Below are 22,801 nucleotides of genomic sequence, written 5' to 3'. Positions count from 1 at the left end.
CATGTGTGGTCGCCTCCTGTGTGCTCCCCACCAGGGACCTGGCCCGCAACCCAGGCAGGCGCCCTGACTGGGAATCGAACCGGTGACCCTTTGGTTCGCAGGCTGGTGTTCAATCCACTGAGCCACTCCAGCCAGAGCCAGACAATATTTTATTCAGTTGTGAAGAACTTTAATTCACATCTTGCCAAAATTATTCATGAAAATATTGTTTCAAATCCTATGTAATTAAATAGATTGGTATGAAGTAGTTAATATAAGATTTCTACATATGAAAGGATTAGAAGAGAGTTTTGATGTTTACTTGTAATTTCATGTTAGGAGCAAGATTAACAAAATTTTGATTATTTGGTATTTTCACTGGGTAAAGCAGGCTGGTATTAGAGCATAATAAACGTTTCCATGCCGGAAAAGTGGGACTCTTGATGATCTCATACTAGTTACCTGTAAAACCACGAAGTTGCTCCCGAACAGAGTAAATCCTTCGGAGTTAGAGCCGTCCAACTGCTGCTCTGAAGGCAGGTCTTTGTGCTTTATCTACAAAAGGATTCCTACTGGTTGTTTTTTTTAAGTTTTTTTTTTAATTTGAAATAATCCAAACATTTGTAAGAGTTTCAGCAATTCCAAAAAGAGTGGAAAGAGTGCCTGAAATGCTTCCAGCAGCCACAGACAGGGGAGTGCACAGCAGTGACATTTTTGTGCAAAAAGTGCAGTGTTTAAAAATCAGGACTTGGCATTGGTAGTTGACTTACAACTTTATGGATGCATTTTATATTAATAGAAATTATTACAGAGAATCTTAAGAATTCTCTGGTAATTGATTAAAATATAAATTTCAAGTGTACATGTGGTAGTTGGTTTTTTAATACCATTGCAGTTCAAAACTACCATTTTTTACTTTTGAAACTTCCTTTTGACTGTAATGCCTTAGAATTCCATAGTTCATTTCCATAAATCTCCTTTGGCTAAATAGCTTAATGTAACTAAAAGCAGGAAAGTAAAGCATGCTTTTAATAAGCACTTCTTTTTCTGATTACAACACAGAATGACTACATGCTTTCTGGAGAAAATTTACAAACGTAGAGGAAAAATAGAAAGAAAATCCACTTTCATCACCCCCCCGCCCCCCCTACTCACCCAGAATTGGGAGGGCTGGAGAGTCACTGTCAATATTTGGTACCTTCTTTACCAGTGTCACAGTGTCACATCTGCTCACATTTATCAGGTCCACTGTCAAATGAAAGGGTGATTTTGCAACTGACCTAAGAAAAAGTGTTTATTTTACATCTGACAAGCAACCTTTGCCAGTACAGGTAACTATGGTACAAATGATGCCTATTTAAAATGCATGACAACATAGTAAGAATGTAAAGGTCTAGAAAAGTGGAACTTGGTGAAAAGGATTCATCATGCATTAAAAATACCCCATGACCATTAGTGTTTGCCCTCATTACTTTCTTAAATAAAACATTTTGACCCAAGGATTACAAATAATTTAACATGCCAATTTCTCTCACTGTATATGGTTACTCTCTTGTTAAGAAATGGTTAGTAAATAACAAAATACTCAAGTCACTTAACCTTCCTTTTAGTGAGGTTTTCTTAGGCTTTATCCGCAGACATTAAGAGATTGAAGCGCTTTGCCATGTTAATGTTACAACTGCAGCAATTAACCATTTTTCGAGAAGAGTGTAGGAAAAATAATGCTCAGAATGTTAGATTCGCTGATCAATTAATACATAACAGGAAAAAAAGCCGGAACATACAGAGTAATAAAGGCAAACGTTTATTTGGCCTTTGCTGTCGGTCAGGTGTTGTGCTGAACACCCCGTGTGCGTTTTTTCAGCTAACTGGTGCACCAGCCCTCCAAGAGTGAAAATCGAGACGACGCTTATTGGGGGCTTACTATATGCCAGGCATTGGGCTAAGGTCATTAGATACCTTGCCTCATTTAATTCCCACACGATCTTGTTTGGGAAGGACTATTAGAGAGAGAGAGAGAAACACCAATCAGCTCTTCTCATAAGCACCCGGACTGGGGCTCGAATCCATGACCCTTCTGTACAGGACGCAAGCTCCAACCAGCCGAGCCACACTGGCCAGGGGGAAACTCTAGCTTGTTTGTTTTTTTAAGTTTAATCTTTATTGTATTCTTTCCATTACTATTTAGTCCCCTTATACCGCCCTCCCCACGCACAACTCCAGTTTTTAAACTATATGCGGACTCCTACCTTTCTTGATCCTTCTTCAGGTGGGCGCAGGGCTTGTGGGCGGGGCCGGGATGCTGAGGCTCGGCCCAGGGTGGGCTCTCTACCGCCAGTCCAATCACAGTGCGCCACTCAGCAGGTTCGTGGCTGATTGGTGGTTGCCATAGCTCCCAGCGTTCGCTTGACAAGATGGCGGCGGAGGGGTAACAGAACCCTAGGTGCTGCGTCCTGGCGGTTCTTGACATCTAGGACACGCGCGGTTCCACATTCTACCGGGAGAAGTCCCAGATATGGGCTTGGGACCATCGCCGGTCACTCTGCTCTTGGGGCTCCTGCTTTTCCAGGGCGTCCCAGCGCCGTTGTCGGGAGGCCCAGGTATGCACCGAGGGCAGGGGCCTGCAGTGCCAGGCCAGGGGGACGAGGCGCTGAAGGCGCCAGATGCAGTCTCCTCGTTCCGGAGTCACTGCTGAAGCAGGCCTGGAGCACAGACTCCGCCTCTAGTAGCTCCTCCCTGTTTTCTTCCTTCCCGCCTAGTGTTCATCCCTTCTTTCATCCGTATGTCTGTCCCTGAGGTCAGTGCATCCCTGGTTGGAGCCCCCGAGGATGTGGCTGTGTCCCTGTCCCTGCTGCAGGCCGAGGCGGGTAAAGAATCTGGCTGTTCAAGTGGAGGAGGGAGGTGGAGGGACCAGGTCCCAGCTGGCAGAGGAAATGGGCGAGGTGGCACCCCGGGTGTCCCCTGCCTGCAGTTGGCCACGGGGTGGATGTGGGGTGGAGGGCGGGGGCTGCTGTGGACCCTAGATGACCGCAGGACAGCTCCAATCAAAGCCAGCTTGCAGTCACAGTGGCTGGCATTTAGTGAGCTGCGCCCCCCCTCCCGTGCCTGACATGCATCATCACCTCACTGTCCCAATGAGAACAGTAATATTTTTTAATCTCATGAGACAGCTGAAGACATTGACTGACGTTCAGAGAGGTTGCCACTTGCCCGAAGTCACACAGCTTGTAAAGGGCCTGATCTTCTGCTTGGAAAGGGATTCCATCCTAGGCAGTGCGTGTACTCTGTAAGCTGCTGGGCAATACCACCTTGCGTTTCATCTCCTTTAGGATCACTGCCCGTTCCTGCGTGTGGTGTGCTGAACAATGACACAGGAGACTGGAGTTTGACTGTGACCCGCAGTGTGGTAAGGTGGCATGTGTGGAGACCCACAGTCAGTGCTCTTGATTGGATGAGTTGCAGCCGTCTCGGGGCTGGAGCTGCCACCAGACTGGGCTCTCAGGTCCATTAGACACTGATCCAGCCCTGAGATCCTTCCCCCAGGATTAGGGATCCTCCAACGAGTCGCAAAGGGTCTGAGAACCCCCTGAAACTGGGTGTCAAATCATGTACGCACGCGCATTTTTCTTACGAGAGGGGTGCCAGCTTTCATCAGATGATCAAATGATTCTGTGACTCAAAAAGGCCCTTAAGCCACAGATCTCATCCTCCTCTGAGCTTATGTGTAAGGACCCTCCAGCCTGGAGAGATTAAATATCTTCCATTTAATTCCTGTTAAGGAGTACCTGCTGTGTGCAAGATACCGGCTCCAGAGTTTATGGAGGAGGAGGACAGACTTCACCCCTCAGGACCTGGGGACTGTGTGCAGGCACTTTTTGTTGTTGTTGTTCCTTATTTTTATTTATTAATTTTTTTCAGTAGCTTGTTCTGTATATTTAATCTTCTACCGGAAGAATGATAAACTCAAAAAGGGCTAGGCAATCTGAGTTAATTTCAGACCCGTGGTTCGCTTTCTCTGAGTATCCAAAGGCTGCTTGCTTTTTTGTTAAACAGGCTTTGAAATCAGGGCTTGCACATTGCCAGAGATTTATGGGTGGAGTTAATCAGAGTTACGTTACCTCTGTGTACAGTTCTCCCCTTGTAAACTGAACTCAGACTGGCGTGTGACTTGTCTGGGTTTTCCATCACCGCAAAGCACAGCGGTCTCTCCCGTTCAGAATGCGCTGGAAGTGACAGTGCGGTTGAAGGGGGCTCCACAGCGGTGTTCCTCCAAGGAGACGGACCCCTTCCCCCAGTCCCCGTGTCTCGTCCAAGCGCTGCTGGTTTCGGCCTCTCACAACTCATCCTGTTTAGCGCATCTGCCCATTCAAGTGGAGATTTACGCCAACTCCTCTCTGGCCCAGAACGCGTCAGGCAAGTGACGTCTTTTGACCGTCCCAACATTCATGTCGAGTGGTGTCTGTGGGTGCTGTGTATCTTGCGTATTTCCTGTGGATGTGGATTCACAGGGTGATGGGACTGGGGGTCGGGCAGGTAGCTCAGTTACACACACGCTTGCAGTTGGATGGGTACGAGGTCAGCCGTCTGCCGTGTCGCCATGGCTCCGGGCTCCTCTGCTGAGGGAGGTGATGAATTTGAAGGACTAAATGTTTGGCAGTCTGCAGTAAGAAAAGGGCAGTTCTGCATATTGAGAGATAAAATGAGTGCATCCCATTTACCCTAACTGGTAAATTGCAGCCACTGGCTTACCTTCAGGACAGCGGCGCCTTCTGTGGTCTGCTATAACTACCCCGGTGTCTCCGGACCCTCCGGTTTTTGGTGGGGTGGCGCACACAGGCCTCAGGTGTGCTCTGTGCATCGCTCACTTCAGGGGCTCCATCCCGTGGGGTACCTGGGAATGACGGTTTGTGAAACAACGATTCAGCTTTCTTTTCAATGTCAGTGCTGTGGCCATGCTTTGTCAGAGGGTTTGTTTCATAGCCGAACTTCTCTGTTGCTTGTACTTTTCAGAGAACGTGACTGTTATCCCCAACCAGGTGTACCAGCCTCTTGGTCCATGTCCTTGTAATTTAACAGCCGGGGCCTGTGACGTTCGCTGCTGCTGTGACCAGGTATGCTCCTTCCCATTACTGGGCACAGAATCACGGTGCCCGGTGGTGCAGGGAGAGCACCGACAGTGCCCCGGCTGCAGCTTCCTGCTTGCGGTTCACGTGGCACATGGTCTTCTGTTGAGTGTTTCCTTCGCTAGTGCCGTCTGCGTTGTGCACGGAGGTAGAAGCGCATCTGTGGGTGAGGTCGCGCCTGTGGTGGTCACACTGGAGGGCGGATCTGTTGTGCTATTTAGGAGCCACTAAGAGAACATAAAAAGGAAGGAAAATACATTTTTTCGATGGTCTTTAGAAAGCCATCGAAAGCCATAGAGTTGGGTTTAGAAAGCCCATAGAGTTGTACCACCATCATGACAATGTAATGTTAGGATGTTTCTACAGCCCCGGAAAGAAGCCCGGTGCCCACGTGCCGTCTCCCCCGTTGCAGCCCCCATCCCAGGCCACTGGTTTTTTTTTTTTTTTTATTGATTATGCTGTTACAGTTGTTCTATTCCCCCCCTTCATTCCCCTCCACCCTACCCCCCTGTCCCCACCATTACCCCCCCTTTAGTTTATGACCGTGTGCCTCAAGTTCTTTAGATTCTATATTTCCCATACTATTCTTGCCCCCCATGTATTTTCTATCTACTGTCTATGCTACTTATTTTCTGTACCTTCTCCCCCCTTCTCCTCCTCCCACTCCCCTGTTGCTAACCCTCCTTGAGATCTTCATTTCTATGTTTCCGCTCCTGTTCTAGCTGTCCTTTTAGTTTGCTTTTGTTTTAGGTGTGGTTGTTAATAACTGTGAGTTTGTTGTCCTTTCACTGTTCATGTTTCTTTAACTTCTTTTTCTTAGATAAGTCCCTTTAACGTTTCATATAATAAGGGCTTGGTGATGATGAACTCCTTGAATTTGATCTTATCTGAGAAGCACTTTATCTGTCCTTCCATTCTAAATGAAAGTTTTGCTGGACAGAGCAATCTTGGTTGTAGGTCTTTGGATTTCATGACTTGGAATACCTCTTTCCAGCCCCTTCTTGCCTGTAAGGTCTCTTTTGAGAAATCCGCTGACAGTCTGATGGGGACTCCTTTGTAGGTGACTGTCCCCTTAGCTCTTGCTGCTTCTAGGATTCTCTCCTTCATTTTAATTTTGGCTAATGTAATGATGATGTGCCTTGGTGTGTTCCTTCTTGGGTCCAACTTCTTTGGGACTCTCTGAGCTTCCTGGATTTCCTGGAAGTCTATTTCCTTTGCCAGATTGGGGAAGTTCTCCTTTATTATTTGTTCAAATAAGTTTTCCACTGGTGGCTGTTCCTTTCCCCCTTCTGGTACCCCTATAATTCGGATGTTGGAGCGTTTAAAGATGTCCTGGAGGTTCCTAAGACTCTCCTCATTTTTTGAATTCTTGCTTCTTCACTCTTTTCTGTTTGGCCATTATTTGCTTTCTTCTGGTCCACGCCGTTGATTTGAGTCCCAGTTTTCTTTTCATTGCTATTGGTTTGCTGTGCAATTCCATTCATTTCAATTAGTTTCGCCTTCATATATTTGTCTAATTTGTGGCTATAATCAACCAGTTCTGTGAGGATCCTGATCACCAGTGTTTTAAACTGTGCATCTGAGAGTTTTGCTATTTCTTCATCGCTTAGATTTATATCTGGGGCTTTGAGATCTTCTTGAGCCATTTTTGGTCTGTTCGTGCCCTTTAAGAGTGAGGAGCGGAGCCTTGGACTCCCAGGTCGCTGGGTTGTGACGCTGTACGTGGGGCGTGGTCAGAGCGGGAAATGGCGGCCCCCTCTGCTGTTTCCTGTCGCTGGGTGAGGAGCAGAACCTCAGATGGTTCACCAGGGCGGGGCCGCTCAGGTTGCTGGGTTATGACGCTGTATGTGGAGGTGGGGTCAGACCGGGGAAATGGCGGCGCCGCTTGCCGTGGGGACTGGCTGGGTCCCGGTCCAATTGCCCACTCCCTCGCTTGTCTATTCGCGCACAAAGGCGCGACCACAGTCAACCCGCAGCCCTGCTCCCTCGCTGTTTCCCCCGAGGTCGCTCGCTTGGTCGCTCACTAGACCCAACCCTGCGCCTGAGTCCGTCTGACCGAGTTTTCTGGTGCAACCCCGCTCCACCAGCTGCTGGTTTCGCCCCTTACCGGTCAGGCTGAAGAATTTGTTGTTAACAGACTTCCGAAAAGTTCAATTCTCTGTGTCCTGGCTGTGTTTTCTGTTGCTAATATTTAGTTGTCTCTAAACTTGGTTGTGTGAGAAGGCACCGATCTCCGCCTATGCCTCCATCTTGGCGGAAGCCTCTCAGGCCACTGTTAACCCGCCCTCTTTTGCTGCGGCTTTGCCTGTCGCGGGCATTTCTCATCAGTGGAGTCACACAGTACGTGGCCTCTGTGTCTGGCATCTCTCGCTGAGCATCATTTTCTCGTGGTCCATCCACGTCGCACCCGGTGTTGGTGGTCTATTCCTTTTTGTGGCCAGGTCACAGTCTACTAGATGGACGGACCTTGGTCAGTTTATCCCTTTGTCGGTTCACCAACGTTTGGATTGTTTTCACTCTTGGACTGTTGTGAACAGTGCTGCTGTGAACACCGTGTGTGCAAGGGTTCGTTTGGCTGTGCGGTTCCATTTCTCTTGGGCACGTTACCTAGGGGTGGGATGCTGTGTCGCACGTGACGAAGTCCCTCCCTGTGGAGGGACTGAGGTTCTCCAAAGTAGGTCCCCCCGGCGGGTGTGAGGGCCACAGTTTTCCATGTCTGCATCTCCCACCTTGGTGTGGCTGTGGTCTCTGGTTGTGGCTGTCCTGGTTGGGGGCAGGGGCGGTATTTCACTGTGCCTGTGTTCTGTATTTCTCTGGCGCCGGCGAATGATGTTGAAGGTCTTCTCAGGTGCTCATTCGCCATTTTCATCTTTTCATTAAAGACATGTCTATTTAGCCCCTTTGCCCATTTTTTAATCGGATCGCCTGTTTGTTCTGAAATTATAATAATTCATTATGTGTATATAACATGACCAAGTTAATGTCATCCAGAAGTTACTTCATTCATGTGTTTGTTATTCATCTGTACCCTTCCTCATTTCACAAATGATTGGGTCAAAGTTAAGTATGTCCTGAATCCCTTGTTTATTAAAGCTAGAAAAGAAAGCGACCTATTTTTTTTTTAACAAGAGCAATTCAAATTGAACACTGAGCGGGTACAAATCGAGTGGCAAGTTGCAGTTGTGTCTGAGCACAGACGCCATTGAGTGTGACCAGCCTGAGAGGAAGTCAGGCACCTGGCCCAGCGAGGCACCTGGAAGATGGAGGCGGAGGACGCCGCTCCTACGCCTCTGCTGATACTAGGGTTTAGTATCTGCTCTGCTGAGCAGATTTAGGAGTTTAGTTTTTCAAATTAAGTAGAGTTGTTACCCTAACTACAATCGTTAGTGCGAGCATCACGGTAGAAATGAGGCCCCTGCACCTCCCTATTCTGTCCAGTGAAGCCGAGTGTGGCCGTCCACTCGCCCCAGAGCGAGGGACTCCGGCCCTGGACCCTGTGCCGCCGCATGTCTCCGTCAGATGGAAGGACAGGGACACAGCGGCTCGCGGTTGTCCCTGAGGAGGGAGGCGTGCAGGTCAGGGCCATTGCAACAGCTCTGCTGACTTAAAGGGATGTCGCAGTGGCACAGGGCACTCCGCCCTGTCCCCTCCACAGTCCTGCAGGGCGCCACAGCCAGGGCCCGAAGGGTTCTTACTGAAAGTGGACAACTCGGAATGTCCCCCCCTTTCTCTCGCGGGAATGTTTCTCTCGGAGGTTTACTCTGTTCTCCCCATTTGGGGTTTATTCCCTATTATCTCTCTTCCCTTCCTGCTCTTCATGGGCACATCTGTGTCCCCTGTGAAGGTGTGGTCCCCTTGAAGGTTGGGTCTCCTGACTCGCAGGCTCACAGGGAGTGGATTAAGGAAAGTGCAACACTTTCCGGGGGCGCAGAGCCCCGAAGACTAGCCGGAGTGCGTGCCTGGCCCCTGCCCGCTGCGGGCTGCCGGGGGTGCCACCCACGCTCAGAGTCGGTGTTGGGGTGTTGGTCCGAGGGAGGGGCAGGGGGGCGGGTGATGGCGCAGCCTGCGTCTTCTCGCTGCTCCGTTCCGTTTCCTCCCCAGGAGTGCTCCCCCGAGGTGACAGAGCTCTTCAGGGAGTCCTGCTTCACCGGCGTGTTCGGAGGGGACGTGAACCCGCTCTTCGATCAGCTCTGCTCGGCGGAGCGGGCGCCAGGGGCCGCGGACTGGTTCCCGCTGCTGTGCGTGCAGTCGCCCGCCGCCAGCTCGCCCTTCCTCGGCTACTTCCACCTCGGCGCCGTGTGAGTGCCCGCTGCGGCCCGTCCTTTATTCCTTTCTCGACTGCAGTTACCGTCCTCCGTGTCAGAAAGAGGCCGGCCTCCCCGGACACACCCAGAGGAGAGCAGTGCGCCTGGGTCGGGGAGAGGTGCTTTCTGTTCGGCCGTTGTGATGACCGCGGTGGAGCCCAGGAACGCCCAGCTGGCCTCACGCGCTGCGTCCTGGTTTTTATCCACTCACCGCGTTAAAGCTTGCAGTTCAGTCGCGCTTAGTACAAATACTGTGTTGGCAATTTAAAAGTAAAGAATACGATTTCCATCAACAACTGTTTTAGCAGATAGTAGCTAAAAGTGTTCACTGTAGTCCCTCATTGCTTTGCAGCGCCCCAGGCACTTCGGCGCCCTCTGAAATGTCCGTCCACACCGACCCAAAGGACTTTTCGGACTTCGGTTATAAACAGGGAGACCCGGTTATGACTGCGGACAAGGCATATTTTACCATTCCTCAGGTGAGAATTTCAGTGGTAACGTGTTGGAGCCTCTTCTTATTTATTGTTAGGAAGAGGGGAAGGGAGAGGAACGTGGATGTACAAGAGAAACATCGATCAGGTGCCTCTCCACGCCCGCAGCCCAGGACCTGGCCCCCAACCCAAGCCTGTGCCCGGACTGGGAATCAAACCGGCCACCTTTCGCTTTGCCGGAGGACATCCAATCCACTGAGCCACACTAGCCAGGGCCCAGTTTTTTCATTCTATTTTTAATTTAACTCCTACTGCTCTTAAAAATACCACTCTAAGTTACTTAGTTTTCTTCCTATGGATTTTCTAGGCACTCAACTCTTTATGTATATCTAGATTATTTTTTTTCATAGTCACTCTTAAATTAATCACTGTCTTTGCTAAATATCAGCGTGAACTTAATAAAACCAAAAGACATTCTATACATTTCCATCAAAGTAAGTCATTCTTCACTTCTGCTAGTTTAATAGCCAATTTTTCATACAGTATAAATGTATAATTTTTTAAAAACATTTTATTCATTTATTTTTTAGAGAGATGGGGAGGGAAGGAGAAAGCGGAAGAGAAACATCAACGTGTGGTTGCCTTTCATGTGTCCCCCTTTTGGGACCTGGCCTGCAACCCAGGCATGTGCCCCTACTGGGAATCGAACTGGCGACCCTCTGCTTTACAGGCCCGCGCTCAATCCACTGAGCCACACCAGCCAGGGCTATAATTTAATGTATTCAATAATATTCCAGACTTTCGAAAACTATTTTAAGGCTATAGAGTTTTATGTGAAACCTTTTTTTTTTTAAGTTCAAAATTCTGTGGAAGAAATATTGGTGAGAACAAAGCTTGTGAGTCTAGTCCTGGGTGGTGTGGCTCAGTGGGTTGGAGCCTTGGCCCATAAACAGGGGGATGATGGGTTTGACCCCTGGTCAGGGCACGTGCCTGGGTTGTGGGTTTGACCCCCGCTTGGGCACCTACGAGGGATAGGGTTTCCCTCCCTCCCTTTTCCTATCTCTAAAATCAGTAGCATGTCTTCAGGTGAGTATAAATACACAGAAAGAAATGGGAGTCTAAAAACTATTTCTCTTGACTATTCATATGAATCCATTTTTATGGTTTTAACAAAAATCGGGTTGTAACGAGGCAAAGAAATGAAGTTGAGTGTAGTGGTGTTTCTGCCAAGTCAGTGGAGGAGGGCAGGGAATTTCCGTGGTTTTTACGGACTAATACTTACTCAGGCTCCTCAGCTAGTGGCTTCCAGACCTTGGTTAGCGGCTGAACTAGATATTGCAGGAAAGCCGGTCAGCTAGTCGGTCGATGAACCAGCCATCGCCGAGCCTACCCCAGCAGCAGGGGCGGGCTGCAGAAGAGCCCCTCTCAGAGCCGGTGCCTGGACTCTAGGGTCAGAACAGCGCTCACCCATCCGTCTGGGTGTTTCCCCACCCCAGGTGTCCCTGGCCGGGCAGTGTGTACAGGATGCCCCAGTGGGGTTCCTTCAGAATTTCGACGTCCGGTGTGTCACTGACTTGGAAGTCTACCGAGAACGAGAAGGCGCGGGCAACGCCAGGATAAAGAATGGCGCCGTAGGAGGTAGGCCACCTTGGTTTGAGAGGAGGACACGGGCCGGGCGTTTAGCTAAACTCTGATCTCATGAGAACAAAGGTCACTTCCGCTGGATCAATGGAAAGTAGTATTTCGCCGGGGAATGGAGGGAGGTGTTGCCTTGGGAAGAATATCCATTCCCTAAGGCAGCTCGGGGCAAAGTGTTTTCTTTGTAAGAACGGCGGTAAAGTTCACTGAACGTAAAACCAGCCGGTCGAGAGTGTACAGCTCGGTGGCATCTCATCCACACACAACGTTGTACAACCGCCACCTCCACGTAGTGACACTTCGCACCAGCCCGGTCGTACAATACTCGGCCTGTGCTTCTCTCACTCAGCATCAGGTTCTCGAGGTTCCCGCACCACGTGACCAGACCCCACTGTGTCACCCAGTCCCTCTGCTGGGGACATTTGGCTTGGTCCTGCTGCTGGCTGTTGGCGTGGGGCCGCCGTGAGCACTCGGGGCCAGGTGTCTGTGCTCACACCCGCTCTGTGTCTCCTGGCGTGTGCCTTGCGGGGGAGTTTCGGGGTCACACGGTCACTTAACTTTTCAAGGCCCGCCGCGCCGTTTTCTACGGCGACTGCGCCCTTTTACGCTCCCACCAGCAGTCCTTGTGTGACAGTGGCTTTCCGGGTTGTGAGTGTGACGGGGGCCCCGCCCCTCCCCTCGGCCGTGGGGAGATGCGGACAGTAGTGGGGCTCCCATCCAAAGGTGTGTGGAGAGTGGGAGGGGGCTGTGCGGTGGGCACATGGGTCAGGCAGGGACCGTGTTCGCTCGGTGAGCTCTCATTTGTGTGAGGAAATGTGATCACGTCAGGCCATGCCATCCTGCACAAGGGTGACTCACGTGTCCTTTCAGGCATCGTCACACCAGAAGTGACCTATGAGGAAGTGGCTGACCTGGACAGGTTCATCGGTACAGGTAATTGAACACGCCACGCTTACCCCACTTCCACAGAAGTACACGTGTCACAGCTCACAAGTGACACGCAGTCCTAGATCACATGCGTTTTCAATGACAATTTAAGGAGGTTCACACTCATTCGGAGCCGTCCCACCTGCACTTTGTCCATCCCTCGTCCTGTCTTCCTTTGCCGTGGCACCTCCTTCGTGACCTGGAACCACTTCCTCCGCAGCCCGGCTTTCGTGGGCTCCGGGCCCCTTCTCTCGCAGGGTGTGCCAGCCTCCCTGAAGTGTTTTCCGGAAGGTTAAAGAATTTTTCAGGACCAGTGTTTTCACGTCTTGCTTTTTTTTTTTTTGGATACTTGAACATCGCAGTTGCAATGCAGATCAGTTATGCAGAGCGTGGCTGCTGGTGCCAGGGCTTTTGCGTTTAACGAATGGCACCTTTTGTGCTCCTTTTTGGTGCGTCGTCACTCTCAAATTCGTTCATCACTTCGTCACACCATTGTGGGTGTCCGCCGTGTGGTACTGAACTGGGCGCAGGCCCCGCTCTGACGGCGCTGACGTTCTTTAGCCTTTCATCTAACACACATTCTGCCCAGCACACGCTCTGAGCTGTGGGCCGGGCGGCAGGGCATAGAGACAGAAGGAAGGGGACAGATCTCACTGGGGACAGATCTCACTCGGGACAGTGCGACGGTCCCGAGCAAACCTGTGCTGACCTGGTAGGGCCGTCAGTAGACTTGTGCCTGAAGGGAGTCTTTGATTAATGGAAGTTTTCTTGTATTTGCAGAAATACTTTTAAGTCCTGGATCAGCCCCCAGAAACGTGACCGTGGAAGAACATTATGTTTTCAGATGGAATAATAATACAATCAGTGACATCCACGTGAGAATTATTAGGGCAGAAATTAATGCCCACCAGCAAGGTAACTTGGTTGAGGGTAGCGAGACTGCTTTCATTGTAAAATGTTTTCTTTTCTTTGAGATTCTCATAATTACAGCATAAAACTAGGCCGTACTTGTTTCTTATTTGTGTTTGTGATTTAGTAAAAAAGACTAATTTTTTTGCCTGTCCAAATGCAATTATAGGGTAAAGAAAACAACACCACGAGGGATCATTTCCTTTCCTAGTGGAACGGCACACGTGACATTTTTGCATTGCTTTGTTTCAGGAGTGATGACACAGAGATTCACGGTGACATTTTTAAGCTACAACAGTGGTGAGGAAAGGGGGACATCTGGAAACCCAGGTGAGACGGTGCCTGCCAGTCACCGATCTGACGAGTGTGCGAGGCCAGCACGGTCCCCCCACACACTGATTCTGCGTGACTCCCCCGTTTTAGTTTGTGACCCTGGCGTTTCTCCTTCTCTGTGGTGACACTGAATTCTTGTTCTGATAACGCCTTTTTTTTTTTCTGCATAAAGTGCTGTAGGTAGTAGCAGGTTGCTGTAAATGCAAGACATTCTTTCTCTTTAGCTTCTGGTCTTTTGAAAAAGAGGTAACACATGTAGAATGTGGCTGAAATTAGCGTTTTAAGGAAGAATAAGCTGCAGATGATGAGTCCCTAACCTGGGGACCGTGGCAGGCCTTCCCGGGGACTGTGATGTCCCTGTCACGTTGTGCATTTTGTGTTTATGGGCACCTGGACCGACTGCCTCTGGGCCGTGGGGCCGCCCTTCATTTGGGGGTTGTGGGCGGAGCTCTTAGAGGTGAAGTGTCGTGAGGTCTCCAACTTATTTTCAAATGGTCCTACAAAAGATACGTGTGTGTCTGTTCATATACGTGTAAAGAGAGAGGGGGAAGAGGGCCTCTGTTTATATAACATAGATAAGATGTATATGGCTCAATATTAACAGCTATGGGTTTTAGACGGTGGCTGTATTGGGCCTCGTGGTAGTACTTTCAGTCTTTCTGTACGTGTGAACATTTTTGTAATAAAAGGTTGGAAACGATAACTTGGATTAACTGCTGATGGGTGGGCAATAGGACCCGACCAGACCTTGGGGTTGAACCAATTTTCTACAGAAAGAATGGCTCCGTTGAAAGGTCCCTTCGGTCTGAGTGGCCTTTGCGGGCTCCTCGGGTGAGCGGGCCACCGTCACTTGGCAAGCAGTCATGAAGTGGCCAGCGCAGCCGGGTGATCAAGACCGACGCTCGCCTGCTTTCTGCTTTTCAGGCTCTGTTCCTGAAATGCATTTTAAACGCCACACGAATACCTTTGTTAACACACAGAAGGTGACGGCTTCCCCCCCTCCAGGCCATGCTGGAGAAGCTTTGCCCTTGTGTCCCCCTTCAGTGTGCGTTCCCCTCGTGCGCTGCTGGGCTGGCTTGCGCTTACCTCGTCACTAACTCTTGTCTGTTGTGCCGTTGTCTAGGTTACCAGCTCGGCAGGCCTGTTCGTGCTTTGGATGCCAACAGGATGCGTGACGTTTCAGCGTTACACCTTTGGCAGCCAGGTAACAGGGTCTGGTTACAGGACTGACTCTGGTAAACTGGAGAGGGAAACAGTGCCGGGTTTCGAGTCTCATCAAGGAAGCAGTCACTTTGAAGCTCAGTTGATTTAGCTGCGGGGCGGCTATTTTTTATGTTCTTTTTTTTGTTTCTGTGCAAATGGTAACAGTGCCTGCAGCTGAGGCGCTGGTCACCCGAGAGGTTCGCCTGTGGGATTGGCTCTGGGGCCCTTTCGTCCGTTCGCCTGTTGCCCAGGGAGGCGCCGATCGGAGACGGCATAGCCAGCCCCACACTGTGGAGGTCTTGGCTGCCGGGGGTGGTGCCCGCCTCCGCCAGAGCCCTGGATCTCGTGCTCAGAATGCACAGCAGCGGCAGGTGCCCCAACACAGCAAGGCGCCTTCGTCCAGCCTTGGGGGGCTCAGCACCACAGTGACCTCGGTTCTGGAAAACTGGAGACTTCGTTTCTGCTTGTTGTCTTTTCTCTGATTTCCAAGAAAAAAACTTTGAAGTAAACCGTTTCTTTTATTTAGCAAAAATAGTAAGAGGATATACTCTTTTTATTTTACAGCTGGTAGCGGTCTGTGCACATCGGCAACTTTCAAGCCCATTCTGTTTGGAGAGAATGCGCTCTCCGGGTGCCTCTTGGAAGTCGGGGTCAGTGAGGGCTGCGGCCAGCTCAGGTGGGTGTCTCACGGCGGCCTGTGTCGGCATCGCCCAAGTTTGCTTAGACTTCGTTCACCTCGAGAATCCTGAAGACGGGGAGGGGGTGGGCAGTTCGGGTCTGCGTGAAACATCGATGTAGAAGTGATAGTGAGCAGTGAATAAATGCGACCTTCCAATACGATTGACAGCTGATTCAAATATCGGTATGAGGGAAAACAGACTTCTTTTCTTGGGACTCAGGCCACTTCTTCCACATTCATGCAAATTCTGCTGCTGAAGTTTGTTTGGCTCGTTGGAACCCAGTATTCCTAGGACGGTAAAAAGGGTCTAGCGAGGGTCATTGGCGGATTAGCATTTAAAGAGTACCTAAGCCCTTTTATATGGCGTATGAAGAACTTTCCTCTTAATTGAGTGGCATCTGGAACGTGTTTTTATAGATATGCATACACATTCTTTTTAATTTTTAATTTACTTTTCCCTGTGCCCACCGCCAGTTCAGTTTTTAAAATTGAGGTGAAATTTGTGACGTGACTAGTCCTTTGGAAGTAACATTCTGTACGTTCATGGTGCTGTGCAGTCATCGCTGCTGTTTGGCGCCCACGTGTTTCCACCGGCAGAAGGAAACCCCTGCCCTGCGCAGGCGCTGCCTGGCCCCCGCGCAGGCCCCGCCCCGCCCAGGCCCCGCCCCCACCAGTCTGCTGGTGTTGGGCCCGCCAGTCGCTCCAGCCTTGGGCTGCTGTGAACATTCACGTACGGTTTTTGTTTGAACATGTCTTCAGTCTTTTTTTGTTTTTTAAAAGATTTTCTTCATTTATTTTTAGAGAGAGGGGAAGGGAGGGGAAAAGAGAGGGGCAGAAAACATCAATGTGTGGTTGCTTCTCACATACCCCCTTCTGGGGACCTGGCCTGCAGCCCAGGCCTGTGTCCTGACTGGGAATCGAACCCACGATCCTTTACTTTGCGATCTGGCGCTCAGTCCACCGAGCCATGCCAGCCAGGGCTGTCTTGAGTTCTTTTTGAGCACGTGCCCAGGGGTGGGATTGCTGGATCGTATATTAGTTCTGTGGTTAGTTTTCTAAGGCACCTCCACACTGTTTGTCACAGTGGCTGCACCATTTTACATCCCCACCAGCCACGTGAGAGGGTTCCCATTTCTCCACAGCCTTGCCAACACTTGATATTTGCCACCTTTTTGATAAAAGCTGTTCTAGTAGGTGTGCAGTGGTATCTCACTGTGCTTTTCCTTGCATGCATTTTTACACTTATTTCATCTGTAACGTATCCTGAGTGGTGTAGTTTATTGGGGAGCAAAGGAAAGTTGGGGGAGGTGTCGAGAAGGGAAGAGAAAACTGCAGGTGTAAGTCAGAGCGCGAGGCCGGAGTCCCCATCGCAGCCTGGCCGCGCCGGTTCATGCGACGCACACCCTCCGCTGACATCACTGGAAGGAGGGATGCTGCTGCCAGTTCCTGGTCTGCACTCGATTTAATGTACGGACATTCAGGTTCCTTTCACTCTCGATCACCCCGGCCCATGCACGTGTCCAGGGAACATTACGTGTGCTCCACCCACTTCCCACCTCGTGTGTTTTGCGACACTCGGTAGAGTTGGTAAACCACACGATACCACACAACTTATCAACATTTTAAGTTTAAGTCAAGGATGACTCTTGTGTGCTCGCCCCTCCCTGGCAGGTTTTCACTGAGGCCCCCGGCAAGCACAGCCTGGGGACTTCCTGAGAAGGACTTTGGGATGGACCGGCTGGCCGGCCGTGCGTTGCCAACTGTCTGACTCTCTTGCAGGAAGAAGGCCGTGGAAATGCTTGATCCACTAATGCAGGCAACTCATGTGGCGACAAGGGGCAACTCCGATTACAGCGACCTCGGTGACGGCTGGCTCGAAATCCTACGTGAGTCTGAGCTGTGCGTGTGGGTGTGTGACCGGGCTGCCGGGGCTCCGCAGCTGAAGCGGGTTTGGAGGGTGACGCTCCAGGCAGGAGGCCTCCTCGTGTCTTCACCTCTCATTTGTGATGACTCTCGTTTCTAAAGAACGAAGTCCACAGGGAGGTCCGACTGCCCAGCCGTCGTGCAAGCTGACAGTCTTCGTAAAGGAGGTTTGAAGGTTGTTGGCGCATTTCAGTTTGTGCTGTTTTTGACTGGCAGGCACATGGGCCCTTGAGAACTGACTCCGTTAACTTAGAAAAGCAATTTTAAAGGGAACGAGGTGATAGAAAATGCTGTGCTAAGTGAAAGGAGCCGGACACAAATGGCCACTCATCAATCCCGTCTGTGTGCGGTGTCCAGAGCGGGTAACCCTACAGAGACAGAACGCAGATCAGCGGGGCCAGAGCGGTTGGGAGGAGAAGAGGGGTGGCACTGATGGGCTCAGGGCTCCTTCTGGGCACAGTGAGAATGTGCTCACGTTGATCTGCTGATGGTTGCACACCCCTGTGAACCCGCTGAAACCCACTGACTTGTGAACCTCAGCGGATGGATCATATGTCAATGAGGCTGAATGACAGAAATTAAGGTGCAACAGGTCTGATAACAACGGGGATCCCGGAGGCCAGATGAGAAGACTGGGCAGTCCAGGCCCTTTTTCCTTTGGTCGGAGGCACTTCAGGGGCATGTGTGTGCCAAAGACAAGACACACAGCCCACGTGTGCCACGGAGTGGAAGGGAACCAGACTTAGCTGCCACGACAGGCCTGTTTCACCTGCAAGTGCACGATGCCGTCTGGTCCCTGGGCTCCAGCTCACTCGATCATCAGTGGAGAAGCCTCGGGTCACAGCTGGCTGTGGCAGCGCTAGAACCCAAACCGGGGTTCCAGCCTCTCTCCTTGCCGCTCAGCTGGCAGGTCGGGCTCCTCCCTCTGGCGTTTCTGGAAGGCCTGAGTGTGTTGATTCCTTAATGAGAAAGAAGGCTGTTTTGGTCACTCTAGTTAATACAGCTGCCTTTTGGAGCCAGAAAGAGCTAAGTGGCTCCGCAGGACCTGCTCTCCTAAGTCCCCTCCTGTCCCCTGGCTCCTCCTGCGCCCTCCGCTCTGTCTGGCTGGGCAGCAGCTGTCCCCCGCACCCTCTGAGGTCCTGTCTGTGGGCTGGAGTTTGTGCAAAGCACCTTCTGGACAAGGGCCTGTGCTCTCCCCAGCCCTGGGATCAGGGCCCAGATCATAATGACTCTCTCTAGCTGACACCCTTGGGTGGTCAGGGGTCTCTGTTGGACCCTGGCAGGGCCCCTGGTGGCCACCTGTTCCGAATTCGCTGGGCCCAGAGCTAGATCCTCATTTGGGAGTAGAATCCTGAGGTTGGGGCTTGTCAGCCGCTGGGCTCTGTCGTTTCAGAGTGATGGAGGGACAGAGGGAGGGAGTAAGACACCGCAAATGAAAAGCATGGGGAATCGAAAGGGAGAGAAGCCAAGTTGGTCAGAAAAGAAATCCCAGGTGATGACATTGTGTTGCCTTCAAGGTAGAAAACAGCTTCCTTTTCATGCCCAAGTCAAAGTCACCCTGGGTCCTGGTTAATAAACAGAAGAAACGTGATATCAGACATGTGTGTCAGGAGGAGGAAACTGGACACCGTAAAGAAACAATGTCACAGACCTTCAAGAGCCCGGAGGGAACAAAGAACCTCCCTCCCCAGAGTTGCCTTAGAACTTGCCGTTCACCTCTTGTACTTGACCTTGCTCTTTTTTCTTCCTAGGAGCCAACTTTCAAGGTGGATGAAAATTAATTTCTCATCCAATTTCATTCTTTCCCTTTTGTATCACTGCTCTGGCAACACATTAGGAAATTGCATTTTAACTGCAACACACTAACTAGAGTTGTTACTGTGGACTTTAAATGTCTTCATCAACTGCTACAATTACAGTGACTTCATGGGACAAGCCTCTGGCCTTTACTGCTAAAACCCTGGGTAGATTTTGGTGAGGAGCAGAATCGCGACGTATGGCTTTATTATGTGAGTGAGGGATTTTAAAGTTTCAGTGACTGACGTAACTCACGAGGAAACACGTTGAACATGGTTAATAGTTATGGCGTAACACACAACCAGAGCCTATTAGAGGTTTAAGCCTCATTATTGCGGTTCCTCTCTAATAACACTTCCCATTTTTTGGTGTCGTAGAACAATTTATTAGGTTACTCTTTCCTGAACATGCCACCTCATGTTTCTGCAGGCATGGGCACCCCCGACTCGGGTGCAGACCCGTCTGTGGGCAGCGTGAACGGCACCTGCCTGGACGTTCCTGCTCAGCTGCAGATCCGCATCCTCTTCTCCGACGCCGGCGCGGTGGAGGGGATCGCTCAGCAGGAGATCCTGGGTGCAGAGATGAGGTCTGATTGCACCTCGCGTGAGTGTGCGGGGCAGAGAGTCGGGGAAGTGCGGGGTGCTCCACAGAGCAGGGAGAAGCTCGCCTGGAACCTGAGGGTCTGTTGGCAGGTTTCCGGTATTAGCAGCCTGTGCACCAGTGGAAAGCATGTCGTTTGTGTTTGTAGTGCAAACTTGTCCTCACTCACAAGTGCTTGCAAAGCGCGGTATAGGGAGTTCTGCAGGGTTGGGGGGCACAGAGATGAACAAGGGCTGTCTGGTGCAGAGCGTGAGTTGAAATCTGTGACCGTAATGGGCCCAGTGGCCGGGAGTACTGCCCAGTGGGCAGAGACAGCGGCGGCAGGCTGGTGGGTTCGAATCATGCACCTCCCTGTTAGGGGCCCTGGGAGCTGGACAGCTACGTCATCTCTTCTGAACGGCAATTTTCTCACCTGTAAAATGGGGAAACCACCGTCATGTGTCCTCAGGCCTCTGGCAGCTCTCAGTGACAGGGTTCCGACTTACACTGACGTCATCAGAGGGGGAGTTTACTGGTGCAGGTTCTGAAAAGTCCACACGCACCTTGCTCCTGGCTCATGGTTTCCTTGCCGTCACCGTGGAACCGTTCATGGGGGTGAAGGGTCTTTTTCCTTCATCCCCTGGTTTCTTTTTCCTTCCGGTGGCATCTTCCTTGGGAAGGTCCTCCTCACGCGGAGGCCAAGGCGAACACCAGCAATTCCAGGCTCGCACCTGTTTGCAGGTCCAGTGGGAAGAGGGAGCTTCTTTCCCCATCGTCCTCAAAAGTAGTGTGGGCAGACCTTCATTCTTGAGTTTGGGTCACGTGCTCCCTTGTGAACCAATCACTGTGGCCAGGGCAGTAGACCACTCTGATTGGTTAGTCTTAGTGATGGGCCCACCCCCTAAATTCAAGGAGGTCCCTTCTGGTCCTGCCAAGGGCGAGTAGAGGGGTGGTTCCCCAAGGGAAAATTGGGGTACAGTTACCAGCAGAAGGGTGAAGGGGTGCTGGGTGGGCAGAAGTAGCAGATGCTAAGCACTCAGGGCGCCTGGTACTGCTCGGAGGCTTCTGGAGCATCGTGGCCCTGTGCCTAGGACGTGGAAAGCCTGTGAGCGGGTTAGCTGCTGTGGTCATTGTTATCACACAGTGTGATAGGAACAAGTGGGAAAGCGAATTAGCTTTAGAAGCACCAGTGAGACCGACAGGACAGGACAGGAGAGAAGAGACAACGCTGGCACAACTCGGGCGGCGTGGTGGCTGGGCGACAGGCCCCTGAGGGGCGGTCATACCACCCTCTTCCCCCTGTGTGCACATCCGAAGGTGTCCGCCACACCAAGGTGGGGTTTGAAACTTGTTTAAGAGACTCCGGTCTGTGTGGTGGCTGTGCCAGTTCCCGGTGCGCTCAGCAGAGTGGGAGTCAGCTCTGCCCACGTGGCCTGCACCCTCTTTCCCAGGGTCTCCCCGGTGAACTGGCAGTTCCAGTGCGGGCTCACCTGCGAGCTCCAGGCCGGCCTGCTCCCTCTCAGCGCGTCCGTGCAGTTTATTAAGATACCCGCACAGTCTCCCCGGCCACTGACAAGGTAACCACCCTGGCTGACATCTTTGGGAGCAGAAAAATATGTGCATTTGAAAATAAGGTTATTGCTTCAATCAGCCTTTAATGCCTCTCACCAAAAGCGTGCTTTGCTGCAGCTCTTGTAATCTTCTTAAATGTTTTCTAGATTCCGGGTCAACTTTACGGAGTATGACTGCAACAGGAATGACGTGTGTTGGCCACAGCTGCTATACCCACTGACCCGGGACTATCAAGGTAGGGCGAAGCTGATTTCCAGAATGTACATCATCATGTTATGTATAAAAAACTTGAAGAAGAAAACATTTACTGACAGTGTTGCCGGTTAAAAACGATCCCCAACATTTTGGCTTCTTTCTGTGTGAATGTCTAGTTGCAAAACAAGACTGTTGCTCACTTGCGTTGTGTCTGGCAGGGGAGCCCTATTCCCAGTCCTTGGCCAAGGGCTTACTGCTGGCGTTCCTGGCTGTGTTGGCCGCGTTCCTCTGGCACCCCTGGCCCCGAAGACACACAACGTGACCAGTGGCCACCACCCAAGTCCTTATGGACCACAGGCTTCTACTTTAGTGATCTGTTGTACTCCGATGCGCAGTTTTAATAAATGAAGTGTTTTATTTTTGTAGGAAATTTCTATCGAGTGCTCTGGTGAATTTATTACACCCCCGTAGCTGTCCAGGTGTGCGAAGTGTCATTAGAATCTTCCATTTATCAGAAATTACTAAAGTCATAGGAATTTTGGGCCAAATATGTTATTTGTAGAGAGTCAGTCTTTTCTTCAATTTTTTACATATTTCTGCTCTGTTGATGGATTAATTTCCCCTATCCCAAAGATAGGATTAAAACTCATAAAGCCTTAAAAATGTCTGTGGTACAAGAGCACAGAATATGTTGTTAAGGGACAATATGGGAGTTGGGAGGGAAAATACTAGGGAGGCAAGCAGAACAAACCCAGGAGCAGATTGAGGCCCCTGAAAATGTATGCCAAAGGCTTTGTACTCAGTAGAGTTAGACCTGGGCTTAATCTTCAGTTTACAACCCCCCCGACCATGATTAAGTACAAGACTCTTAGGGTCCATTCGTTAAAACAGGCCGGTTTTCACTGAAGGACAGTTTTTCCTAGTCAAGTCTGTACAGGGATTTCTCCTGTGGGCCCTCACAAGGGGACAGACAGACAGCTCAGGTGCAGCCAGGGGAGCGGGTGTCCCCGCTCACTTCGCCCCTGCCGTGGCCACATAGTGAATTGCTTCCGAATTTCCCTTGCAGGCCAGCTGCCTTCAGCCGTCACACCAGATAGACTTGGTATTCCGTCGATAAACCTGGTTTTGAAAAGTCATTCTAGAAGCTGAAAATTGGTTTTTGTTAAAGAAAAGGAAATGCCCAGTGACCGATTGATTGCGGTGATTCAG

At 50.7% G+C, this 22,801-nt stretch overlaps 1 protein-coding gene across 4 annotated transcripts; it reads left to right on the top strand.

Annotated features, from left to right (window-relative positions):
• Nucleotides 1-2,395: 2,395 nt before the first annotated feature.
• TCTN2 (tectonic family member 2) lies at nt 2,396-22,047 on the top strand. Of its 4 annotated transcripts, none has more exons than XM_053669785.1 (18): nt 2,396-2,579; nt 2,739-2,846; nt 3,309-3,385; nt 4,197-4,392; nt 4,990-5,090; nt 9,204-9,400; nt 9,759-9,880; nt 11,329-11,475; nt 12,346-12,408; nt 13,183-13,317; nt 13,564-13,641; nt 14,768-14,848; nt 15,412-15,523; nt 17,306-17,412; nt 19,676-19,832; nt 21,277-21,402; nt 21,544-21,632; nt 21,811-22,047. In XM_053669785.1, exons 1-18 carry the CDS (start codon nt 2,495-2,497, stop codon nt 21,912-21,914), a joined length of 2,085 nt encoding a protein of 694 aa, XP_053525760.1. In that variant the 5' UTR covers nt 2,396-2,494; the 3' UTR covers nt 21,915-22,047. The 4 variants fall into 4 exon arrangements, with proteins under 4 accessions (XP_053525760.1, XP_037017004.2, XP_037017005.2 ...); XM_037161109.2 differs by having other exon boundaries at nt 9,759-9,885; nt 11,334-11,475; nt 21,811-22,046; XM_037161110.2 differs by lacking the exon at nt 21,277-21,402 and having other exon boundaries at nt 9,759-9,885; nt 11,334-11,475; nt 19,676-19,849; nt 21,811-21,900.
• Nucleotides 22,048-22,801: the final 754 nt, after the last annotated feature.

Source organism: Artibeus jamaicensis, unplaced genomic scaffold, assembly GCF_021234435.1.
Source record: "Artibeus jamaicensis isolate MK-2021 breed Jamaican fruit bat unplaced genomic scaffold, CSHL_Jam_final contig_525, whole genome shotgun sequence".
In the NCBI taxonomy this organism is placed as follows: Eukaryota; Metazoa; Chordata; class Mammalia; order Chiroptera; family Phyllostomidae; genus Artibeus; species Artibeus jamaicensis.
Note: the sequence above shows the minus strand (reverse complement) of the source record. Positions and strands in the feature narration are given on the sequence as shown.

What these genes read in the sequence shown, in the direction of transcription:
- TCTN2 (XM_053669785.1), top strand. Translation starts at nt 2,495, where the DNA reads ATGGGCTTGGGACCATCGCCGGTCACTCTGCTCTTGGGGCTCCTGCTT. An exon ending in GAGGGCTGCGGCCAGCTCAG is followed by an intron (nt 15,524 to 17,305) that starts GTGGGTGTCTCA and finishes ACTCTCTTGCAG; the next exon opens with GAAGAAGGCCGTGGAAATGC. An exon ending in CGGCTGGCTCGAAATCCTAC is followed by an intron (nt 17,413 to 19,675) that starts GTGAGTCTGAGC and finishes ATGTTTCTGCAG; the next exon opens with GCATGGGCACCCCCGACTCG.